Source organism: Numenius arquata, chromosome 2 (assembly GCF_964106895.1).
Source record: "Numenius arquata chromosome 2, bNumArq3.hap1.1, whole genome shotgun sequence".
Classification (NCBI taxonomy): Eukaryota; Metazoa; Chordata; class Aves; order Charadriiformes; family Scolopacidae; genus Numenius; species Numenius arquata.
Window position 1 is genome coordinate 61,841,406 of NC_133577.1, and position 12,381 is coordinate 61,853,786.

At 36.8% G+C, this 12,381-nt stretch overlaps 1 protein-coding gene across 1 annotated transcript in view; it reads right to left on the reverse strand.

Moving 5' to 3' along the window:
- Nucleotides 1-12,381, reverse strand: part of PIK3C2G (phosphatidylinositol-4-phosphate 3-kinase catalytic subunit type 2 gamma) — a 214,836-nt gene that overhangs the window by 64,100 nt on the left and 138,355 nt on the right. The window contains exon 23 of the mRNA XM_074167982.1: nt 10,605-10,774. Within this exon, the coding sequence (XP_074024083.1) occupies nt 10,605-10,774 (170 nt within the window). The remainder of the gene's footprint in view (nt 1-10,604; nt 10,775-12,381) is intronic.

Genomic DNA, 12,381 nt, shown 5'->3' on the forward strand with positions numbered 1-12,381 from the left:
GATCAAAACAGATGTAGTCCAAGTTGTCATATGGACAAAGGAGACATAGTCCGTGAGAAACCATACAGAACTGTTTGCGATTTAAAAATCAGCTTCTCATCAGCATACGCCCCCATATATTCCCTGACTGCCTTAAAACCATTTTGGCTGAGTCGAGAGTGACTGATAGTATTCAGCATGACTACGTGGAATTCAGATGTATCCAGTAACATAGGAAAAGCTTTTAGGGAGTGTTTGAACACTGACATCCTTCACTCTGCAGCAAAAGCCAAAAGCTTACTGAAGAACACACTCAAACAAAATAAATGGACGCGAGTGCTTATTTCTCTAAGCCAAGTGAAAATATATAATCATAGTAATCATATGTATTTGAAGACTCAGAAAAAAACACGAGCAAGTGTATTCCTTCCATACATTAAAGAATGAAACAGTGAAAAACTGCACAATACAATTCATCTCAAGCAAGTACATAAAGCGTCATAAAAAATATGCTTAGAAAGGGAACCACAAGAGATGCTCCATCTTCCTGCTTACCAGGACAAGATTGATCATATATACGCTTCTGAGATGCTTATTTAGCCTAATCTCAAAGATTTTAGTGACAGAGTTCTTCTCCAACCTCCTTATCAAATTTCTGTTCCAGTATCTCCCCTCACAGAGTTTTTTTCCTTAATGCCTAATCTAACCTTGCTGTGCTTTCATCCTATTATTTCTCATTCTTTCCTAAGGGAACATGAAGATCCCGTCTTCTTTACAGCAGCTTCTAATGTATTTGCAGACTGTTATTATGTCTTTCCTCAATCGTCTGTACACAATTGTTTCAATCTTTTCTCATAAGTCTTGTTTTCCAGATGTCTGATAATTTTAATTGCTTTTCTCTAGACTCCTTGTAATTTCTCTCGACTCCTTATCCACATCTTTCTGAAAGTAAAATGTCAAAAATATTCCAGCTGAATTTTTAGCAGTCACGTGAAGCAAAAGGATTACTTCACATTTCATGCTTTCCAATTCAATATTCTATCATCAACTCACATTCAATCAACTTGTCTGTAGTATAACTCTCAGATCCCTTTCTGAAAAACTACCTATTGCTGCTAATCCCAACTTTCATCACAGTCAATAACTCTTACAACAAGCCCCTACTGAAAAATGAACAAACAGATTCTCTATCCCATCATACTGGTTACTAATGAAAATATTGAAGGATGTCAGTCCCATCACAAACCTCATGGTATGCCATTTGATGGGTCCTTCCATCTTTATACTCAAACACAGGTAGGTACTTTCCATGAATGGTTGTTAAAGCAGTTCTGCACTGTAATGGTTTTATTTAGGCAGTGCCTTCTTAGCTTATGATAATGATATTTGTGAAAGTTACAGGAGCTCTGCTAAGGCTACATTAACTTACATCAAGTTATATGGTATCTATTCTTTCTTCTGTATTTCACAAAATTATTCTCTCCTGGAAAAAATAACTACTCGAGAAAGGCGAATGCTCCAGCAGAACTCTACAGTGCTTATTATTCTTCTGATCACTGTCATAGGAGATGACAGTCTCTCCAGCAAGCACAGAAACTAATTGATGTAAATGTATTTTAAGTGACCTTATAACATAGCAGTAGTTTTGAGCTTTGCATATAATATAAATACTTCACTTGCTGGACTTGACAGGAGTTTTCCCTTTGACTTCAGTGACAGTTGCTACCACTTGCATTTTCACTGGCTTGTATCGCAAATCTATGTTCAGATTTGTTTAGAAAACTTTTCTGTTTTCTGTTTCTTTTAGTGAGGAGATCTTGCTAACAGTTCCACAGATATATGTCTGCTCCTGAAAAGTATAAACAGCCTCTTGCTGAGACTTTATTACTCAAATCACCTAGACCTGACATATATTCATCCACATCTAAATAAAATGACAGTCTAAATTTCAATCGCCAAATAGTAATTACAATGCTACAAAAAGGAACAGAAGAGAGAAGTGAATTAGTAAATTTGAAACAGCTTTCTAAAAAACCCCAGAATTTATTTATCCTGAGGGATTTACTCTCGGTTGCATTTTTAATAGCTTTTATTTCCAATAACAGACAGATGGAGAGTTGCTTGCCCAAAAGGGAATGCGTGACTAAGCTTCAAGGCAAAAATGACATATATAGCAAGTAGAAATAAGGACTGGCTAAAAAGCAGAAATACCAAAACTCTGCTTAGGCATGCAGAAATGGTGTTAAGAAAGCCAATGTTCAAGTAGAGTTAAAACTGGTGGTGGACATGAAGCGCAACAAGAAGTTCTGCTGATATATCATTAGTAAAAGGATGAACAAAGAAAATGTGGACCAGCTGCTCATTAGTGATTTAGTGGCATGGGAGCACAGACAAGGCTAAGGTACTCATTGCCTCCTTTGCCTCAGTCTTCACTGACAAGGCCCCCCAGGTGGTGGGCAGTGAGCTGAGCATGAGCCAATGGTGGGCCAAATATGAATCCTGGAAGTGAACGAAGGCTAAGAGCATCCTGAATTCACGGATGAGGCTGAATTCATGGGAGAGCAGCCATTTGATACCCTTTACTTAATACTTGTTAGTCAAGTCCCTGCCAAAACAAGCAAGGTGTTGCTAAACTGGAGTAAGTTCAGCAGAGGGCCTCCAAGATGTTTAGGGCACTTGCTTATGAGGAGAGGCTGAGGAAGGTGGGCTTGCTAACCTAGGAAGTGAGAAGGTTTTAAGGAGACCAAACAGCATCTATAGGATGTTATGAAACAGATGGATCCAAGCAAGAATAAGAGAGAAAATTGAAACAGCTGAGGACATAATCAAAAAAACAAAAAAAACCAACCCTATGAGGATAATTAAATATTGAAACAGGTTGCCTGGAGAGGTTATCCTGGAAGGTTTTCAAGATTCAATTGGACATAGCCCTGAGTAAATTGATCTGAATTTAGTGTTACCTTATGCCCTTGATACTTACACAGAAAGATTCCTGAATACCCTTAGTATCCTTGGCTCAGGTGAACTACATGGCTTGGACATTGAAAACATGCATCTAATATTTCTGACCTACATTCTTCAACCAAATGACCAGAAGTCAAGTCTATTTCAGGTAACATGGTTTTAGTTCTATTTTCTGCTATTTCTGCTGTTCGTTGAGATATCTACTGCATAAAAAGTTTCTAACTACAAATTTTAAATCTAATTTCTGATTAGTTTCACCCACATTATTTTTATATTAGCATCTATCTTTAGAGGCAGAAACATCAAACTAGGAAGAATGTCCTGGATTCCTTAGGTAACTGCAGAGAGTTCTTAAACCATTATGGTTCTTATTTACTTATTAAGTTAGTTCTTCTTATGTGTATACCAACTTTGCTACTATCATTATTTTTCACTATCAGGGCCTTAGTGTTAGCTTTCCAGTAAAATCAGTGTGTTGGACCTACCCACTATTACTATCAGTAATAAAAGAAACATTTCACACATTGAACTGGCCTGTTCTGAAAGATTTATCTGTTTCTGTCAGTAATTGAATTGGCTGCATCGAGATTTAATCATGCTTAACGGATATGGTAGAAAACAAGCTATAATCCTCGCCTAAGCTAAGGGCTCTGATTCATCATTCTGTTAACATCTAGTTTCCCGATGTAAACTGAGCCACAGCAAATATTTCTTTGTGCCCCTTTGCCTGTGCAAAGTGCAAGAGAATGTGACTTAACTAAAATCCCTTTCGTTGTGGACCAACTGAAGTTTCTAAATCATGGAGATTTGATTACACCTAGTCCCATAGAATTACTATGCTAAGAGACAGTACAGCTAACACAAATGTTTACAACCGAGGCTAGACATGGTTACAGTTCTTAGTGTAGCCCTAGTATTTGCAGCATGTATTGCTACAGGGACTCATGTGGAACCCTACCTAAGAAGAAAATTGGCAATAGACTTGTGATGGGAAAGCAGAAACTAGTTTGAGGCATCTCTTGATGGTTTTCACTATGGCTGCACTGCCCCAGTCTCTGCTGTGATCACTAGTTATTCTGCAGTCTGGCTACAGAATATATTCCCTTGCATTGCAGAGTTTCAACCACTTTGTACAACCAGCTGCTTGTATATTTTGAAAGAATCCAAAAACGATCCTCCCTGAAAGAAGATGTACTCTTCTTTAAGAACATACATGTCTTCAATAGTTTCAAATATTGTCCTTTTGCAATCATACATCTTATATTGACTGTGTCCAGCTCAGGCACCTTCTGAGCTGAGTTAGGATCCTATATTCAGATAGACACGTATAAAGCAGCCTGCACTCAGAGTCACCAGCAACCCCGCTATGTAACAATTTTACGGTGGATTTAAATCCTTTATATATTTCACATTCAATAACCATATTTGCCTGCTCAGTACAGCATTCCTGATGCCTTATACCATTTTCTAAGACTACCAAATCTTCCAGGTTTGTTAGGAGTTTATTACTAACCCTATTGATAAAACACTTGAGAGTTAATTCACGAGGAGATTGGAGCAATTCCTCTTGTTAATAGAGATTGTTGGATAAGTGCTTTTTGTGTTCTGACTGACCCTCAGTACTGAAAAAAAGATTTTAAAAGTCAGACCTAAAAGCTGCCTTAAAATAAATAGAACAAGTGGGCTTATATCGCATACCTACCAAATATTTAGCTAACGTATGAGATGGCTATTTGGAAAACACAGTCATAGATTGTTGCAGGAGTTTTGTATACAACTGGGCAAAACAGAGAAATAAACCACTGATGAAGAAGTTGAATTGCACAGAAATTCCTTAGGGCAGGGGATGAAATCTTACATGAATTAAGTATATCAGTATGCTTTCCAGATAAGGATGAAGGACAAAAGCTTAGTGTGCAGAACAAGCAGAAAAAGATACTGAGACCAAGCAACGGAGATTAATTTAAAAGTGCTTGATGTATAGCTGACTGTGTGTGAGAACAGCTCCCCCTGAATATAAATATTACACTTGACAGTGTGAGAACAGCTCCCCCGAACATAAAAAGGTACATATACAAAGCTTTTGGAGAAAGAGATGATACAATAAAATGTTTCTAATGGGAGCAGGAAAGAGAAAATAAATGTCTCTGTAAACAGTTATACTTTGAAAAGGATAACAAATAAAATCATATAATCAAAATGGACAGTGAACGTGATATATTTTCCCCCTTTTATTTCTGTTTTATTGTTAAACTTCCTGTCTTTAGAGTCACACTCCGCAAAAAATCATGGGATGACTAATAGAAAGAGAAGGAGGGAAGGGAAGAGGGCAGGAAGAAATCTCTGAAGCAGGAAGTTGATAGGGAGGCACTTAAATAACTCATGTGCAGTAAATCTCCCAAAGCAGAGGGAATTCCATTGGTGGCTCTGAAGGCATCAAACAATTTCTCTAGCCCAGATAATTGTTAAGAAGAATACATGATAACTCCTTCAAGGAAGTGGTTGTTCCCAAAGATAGGAAAGCAGTTTATGCCATGCTTTACCGGAATGAAAAGGCAAGAAGGACACTGACAGTTGTGGCAGACCAGAACTGGGTTCCAGGGAACTCAATTCAGCAGAAGAACAACGCACTTGGATGAACAAAACTGGATAGAGTCAAATCCGGAGAGACACTGTATGGGAACTGTATGGGTACTTTGAAAAGGATAACCAAAAAAAATTAAGGATCCAAAGTGGGCAATGAACATAAACTTACTCTGATTTATAAAAGCTTTAGTTGAGTGTCCTCCACAAGAGGCTACTACTGAAAATAAACTAACCAATGGTAAAGGGAAAACTACCATCCAGGCTTGATAATTAGAGAAAGCATCAAAACAGCAACAATAAATACTTACACCTCAAGGCAGACAAAGGTAACAAAAGCACAGCTGAAACTCATGACTGTAACTTGAGCTGCTCATACGTTCTCAGACTTGACTTGTGCTTTTGGTGTTTAATTTGGGGCAATTAGAGACCTGACTTTTAGACGGGGTGGACTTCTTGCCTTATAAATTCAAGCCCCTTTGGGCTTTGTCACCTTGGAGGCAACACTATTCCACACCTTTTGGTCTTTATGCATATTTCACCTTTGAGTCTTTATGCAAAGACTTAAGTGTACAACTATCTTCAAACATCTGTATAATGTTATTAAGATCACTGGGGCTACTAAGGTGCTTTAAGCCATTAAATTAAATCTTTCCAGGATTTCAGAGACTTTTGGAGGGTGGCATACAGGAATTGCTGAAAGTGGATGGTGGCAAAGAATTAGGAGTTACCAGTTCACATAAACTAAGAACTCCAGACAGATCATGTCAGAAAAACAAATTTAAACTGAAAAAAATGAATTAATAAATAGGTATACTGAAAATTCCTAATGAACTCTTTCAGCGGTTAATATGGGCTAGTCCAACAGTTTTCATGCACAAATTTAGCAAATGAAAAGTGATTACGCTTGAAGTTTTCACTTTCAAATTTTAGACTCTTCCTGCAATAAGTACCCTAAATAACACTTAAAAAAGCAAAAAGAAAAAAGTAAAATGTGAAATTCTCAAATTACTATCTTCCTTCCTCCCTACTTTTTCCTATTTTTAAGAAAAAGACAAAACACATGTAGATACAATGTTGACAAAGAAAGCAGATTCAATTCATTTTTCCCTGACTGTATGCCAAGTTTTCTGTTTTAGAAAGAAATACCTGAAAATAATGCATTTTTTCAAATAAACACTTCCAGTGAGACAGCACCACTCATTTTATGTTGTTAACACTAAATTGAAAAGTATTACTTTTTAATTAAAAAGGGACCCTTCTACTTTTCTACATGCTCAGGCTTTCTTAAGTGCTTTTCAGTATAGGAAGATACTGATATAGGAAGAAAGTGTGGGAAACATATTTTTCCCACATTTTTGAAGCTTCCTTCAAAAAATGGGAATTTCCCAATGGAACAGTTAGGCTGCCTCTAGTAATTAACAGTGTAGAAGAAAACCAGCTTAGTAGATTTAACTTCTGGGAAAACCATGCCAAGACGTGGGATTAGTTTGGCACGGAGACAAGACGGTCTCTGCGATTCAGATCAGGGAAAAGAAAGGCCAGTGAGTGTTGTAAATAATCACGATGACTGATTAAAAGTAATTTTAAAATAGAATGGGACACCTAGGTTATGAAAAGGTGAATATACAGTGTGCCACGGGCTGGAGTACTCCATAACTTGCCATCAGGTTTCAGATTACACATCATTGCCTGAAGAAATACATACAACAGTGCTGGAAGTGACTGGTAGTAGAGAGGATGAGACTGCTGAACTCAGGATTAGTTCAGTTAGCACAGGATTTAAATAAATCTCTTATTGCTTAATTCACCAAAGGAGAATTGTTTAAAAGGAACTGGTCAGAACTGAAAAGGAGAAAACAAAAGCAAAGAAAGCATCATGTCAGCTACAACCATGAGCCAGACACCTTCTTCCGTAGCATTTGATGACTGACCTAGTCCTGTATGATTACCTGGGTAATATTACACCTATTTCAGTCAGATTGGGCCTAAGATGATTGCCACAGAATGCTCAGTAGATAAAGAATAGGATGGTTATATGAAGTTAAATGAGAAATGTTTCTTCATACAGTTTGAAGTGTATCTGCAGAATTCACTGCTTTGGAGGAATGTAGGGTGAAATGTGGCAGCTGGATTTGAGAATGAAAGGAGTATTTTATTACCACTAACAAAACATGTCATCCAGTATGATTAAAAAAAAAAAAAAAAAGATAATGAAATTTCATGGTTCAGCAGGAAAGTTCCCTGTGGGACCTGAGGAATAATTCTTCTGCCAAGCTCTGTTACTATGCTATTGGCTATATACATCATATGTCTCTCTCCAACACTTCTGAAACATTAGTTTCTAGACCCAAGTAAAGACAGGTTATTAATACTATTTAACATATTTGCTGCACTGTGAATAGTTCTACTGTACGTAGAACTGGAAAAGACAGAGAGTTCCTGATTCCCCTTCCCTCTGAGATCAGTAAGAGCTGAGCTATTGATTTGTGCCTTGGACTCAAAACTGAGCAGACTTATTGCGCATCATTTAAAGATGAGGGCAGGAACTAGAAAAGTTAACTAATGCCTTTTTTTGGGTGTTATACAATCACAAATGCAAAAGTGAGCATGAATCATAACAGCTTCAAAGGGTTCTCTGAAGACTCATTGGATTTGATAGAAAGAACTGCAGCCCATGCATGACAGCGTGCAATTCTCAAAGCAGCCATGTATGCCTTTCACTTTATTTACATCAAAAGAAATGCTCCATATGTGGAATACTGGAGAGGACCTACCCTTGTGAAGCTTTCTGAAGTTTGTTAATGACAAAAAGCACTCCCTGAGAATAGAAAATGGACAGCTGTGGCAAGCAAGTGATCTTCCTAAATTCTGAAAGGAATGACTATTTTAAACAGTTCAGACAGCAGCTCCTTTTCCATAAGCCTTCATTCATTTGCATAGATTCCATTAAAAAAAAAAAAGGTTTTTTGTGTGATGTACGTAAAGACCAGTTGCATGTATAGGGATTTGCATCAGATACTTTTAATTCTTTAAAGCCACCTATAGAACTTCACAAGTATGTGTATAGCATCCACAAAATCCTAACAGTCAGCGTTAATAATTGTAAAGATTTGAAAGCATTGTGCTGCTGTTTTAGCAATATTATTTTAGTAGCATGACATTGTTGGGGTTGCAAAGAACTCAAATAAAAATCTAATAAGAACTCAAATAAAAATCTAATAAGAACTCAAATAAAAATCTAATATAAAGAGCTGTTAAAGAAACCAGAGCCTAAGCCTATTTCAGGACTTGCCTTGTGGGAATGACTAGATAGAAATGGCACTGAGGGTTTCGAATTTTGAGAGAGCTTGAAATTTATGTGATGTAGGAATGTGATATCCCTGCGTTACAAATAATATGTTACATTTCATGAAGGTACGTACAGCTCATGAGAACTGTAGTCATTAGTACTGGGTCTGCTCAGTTGCATGTAGGTATGAGGAAGACAACAATTTTCCCATGATGTTCAAAACATACTGTTAAGCGTGAGTCCGAGTTTTACTAAAGAACCATGAGGGCACTCATGAATGGAGGTCCTAAAATGTATTATTTTATTTTATAGTTTAAAAGCAATATACTGCATGAAGAAAGAGGAAAAAATGGCTGCTGTTTATGGAAGTGACTATATTTTAAGCCATTTTCTTAGACTTTATGAGAAGGCATAGTACGACTGAGCTGTAAACCAGTAAAATTAACATCTATTTTTATTATTGCTATTACAAGATTTCTGTTTACATTTGGTTGTTGTTTTCGCCCCTATATTTGTTTCATCCTGTCATTCAAGCTAGATAATTCTTTTCTTATGTAAAATTACTGCTTAAGGAAATTCCTGTTAGGCTCCAAAAGGAGGTTTGCTGGAGTGAGGGATACAGCACTTGACTCAGAGTGTGCATGAGTATCTTTTTTTATTACTCTGCTCTGCTTTATTCTTTGCATAGCAAATAAGTAGGATTAAGGGAGCATATCTTGAATGATTGATGATAATTCTGAGCACCGCAACTAAATCTTTTGACTGCCTGGCTTAGAAGTACTTATTAGCCCCATCAGCTTCCCTCATATCAATACTCCCACGCTGTTATTTCTGTCTAACACTTTGAGATAGTCTTGAATAGTCAAAGGCCAGCTTAAAGGAAAAAAAAAGAAAAAAAAAAGAAAAAAAAAAGGAGGAATAATTATCTCAAAGTTAATTCTGGGACTAGTTCTGGAAATTATTAGGAAATGTAGGAAAGACACCCCACCCCCCGCACTCCCCTCCCACTACTCATCTTGTCAGTATTAGGGATCATTTACCCGTTCTCTACTCTGCTATAACAGCTTCTTTGTGTTTTACACATAGTGGCATTATCCTATCTATTATTATTCAATTACAATCCATTCCTCCACAGTATGTTCACATTAGGAACTAGAATATACGATCACACTATCTTATTTATCTTTATCATGGGATAGTTACATCACAGATAGACACAAACACAGAAAAATCACAGTCTTGTTTATGTAAAATGAGACATTTGCAAAACAACCCCTGAGCTCAGTGTGGTTAGATGTAAAACTTCAAAAGATAATGAAACTGTTTGCAATTTTACCCACACAGGCATAATGCAATTATTCTCCATATCTATTTGGAAAATTTGGTTTCTTCTCTGAATATGGGAAGAAAGTGGTCAATTAGATACATTTATGGTTTTGGATGCATTATAGGAATGCTCCTCTGCTAGAAAAAAACAACGGACATCAGAATTCTTTTGGCATAGGCCAATCTACTGTTCTGGTCACGATTGAATTGCACCATTCAAATCTCTGACCCAAGATTTAGATATTTTTTTTTTTTTTCAGACTGAAAGGGGATCTCCTTTTCCAGTCATTTCTATATTTTAGAGGTTTTGTGAAAAATGAAAAGATGTTGTTTTGAAAAATTCAGAAAGGAAAAAAGAAAAAAAATCTCATTTCTATTTTTTTCCACGGGTGTTGATAAGACCGTGAAATTTCAGAACACTGCTTTAAAGTTTAATATGTGTGTTACTATAGATACTAACCTTCTTATGCTTCCAAACATCTGTGCATGACCTAAAAATCTTCCAAAATCTATGTGGAACATGTGTCCGGCATTTGTCAGCATTATGTTGTCACTATGTCGATCACAGACTCCCAGAATGAAGGTAACGACACACCAGCCAGCGCAGGAATAAAAGAAATTCCTTATTGCCTAGTTAGTAAAACAAAAGCATTTACTGGAAATGTACAGAGACATATTTGTTTGTGATGCTAACAAGAAAACCAAAAACTGTAGTTCTATAAATGTTGCGAGAATTTTGACAGGTGTTTGTAGCAGTGGTACTCAAACAAGTAACACACAAATTTCAAAGTTACAATGCAAGAACAATTTTATGCATGAGGTTTTCACCTTGTGTTTTATGGATAGGTGGAATTCTGTGGAAAATTTCTAAGGTGAAATGTACCTAAGAAAACCAAGCTTCTTGGCAAGAAGCTGACATTTTCTGTTGAATAGCCTGCATGTATATTGTAAAAACAATTGTTTGGAAATTAGCTGGAAATCCACAAATTTAACCATTTGCTTTATAAAGAAAGTTATTTTAGACTCATTGTACTGTTCTGTACCTACACAGACCTTTTTTTCTCCAGAACTCAATTGTCTTTCTCAAATCCTAATTAATCAGGTCTCATAATATTCCAGCCCAAAGAATTAAACCCCATTTTACAGAAATGAACTGAAACAAAGGACGGCTAAATTGTTTTCTGCTCATAGCATCTGTGAATCTGAATAGACTATGGGATCAAACCGAGTGTCATGCAGAGAGACCCAAGAGAGTGATTAAACCAAAAACCAGACTAGCAGTTGTGCTTAATATAACCTACTCCTCTGATGCTCTTTTACATGGTGGAGATGCGTACTTTCGCAGTTAGTCTGCTTCATGTCAATAGACTGGTTCATTCAGATCTCTCTCATGAATCTCTCTACAATATTACATTGTGGCACTGCTGTTTGACAAAACTGTGCCCGTGGCAGATGTAGGAAAATGTACAAGCTCACCAGACACTCATAGCTGGATTCCAAGTTTTCTGCTAACTTCAGTGGTAAGTATTTAATAATTGGGACTTCTTCTAGTAGGAGAATCTACCCAATCTCTTTCACAACACACATATTCAGTGTCCTCTCTCAGGGGAGAGTTATTCCTGATTCAAATGATGATCAGTCTTCTACCCCAAAGCATAAAGAATAGCTTTCATCTTTTAAAATTTTGTCGATTAAAATCTTACCTACTACAGCTTAAGAACTGAAAAACAGAAAGTGCAGTTCTCATTCAGAAGTCTTAATCTCCCATGAATCTAAATCACAACGTAACTCATTTATATAGAAACCCAAACAATCTGAAGTTGTGATTGTTATGCTTTTGGTCAAAACCTACATTAGTCAAGGTAAACCATTATTTAGGCATTCAGGATTTCCCTGTAGATGCAGAGTGTCACCTGCAACGGCTGATACGGGTGACAGCACTGTGGAAGACTTAGGCCACAGCACAAGAGTTGGTTGAATTTTATGTGTTACTGTACTACTTACTCACTTTGATGACCTTGGATAAAACACCCAAGCTTTCTGTGATTTTGTTCACCCAACTGTAAAATGAGGATATTAAAGCTTATTTTGCATTAGTTTTTTGAGCACCTGAGATACAGTATTGTGTGAGTAAAAAAATCATTAAGGAGTAAAAGAGAAAGGTTCACTCACCAGCAAACCCAAGGTGAACACACAGTAGCGATTTTATGCATGCCCTATGCAATCAGATCTGACTG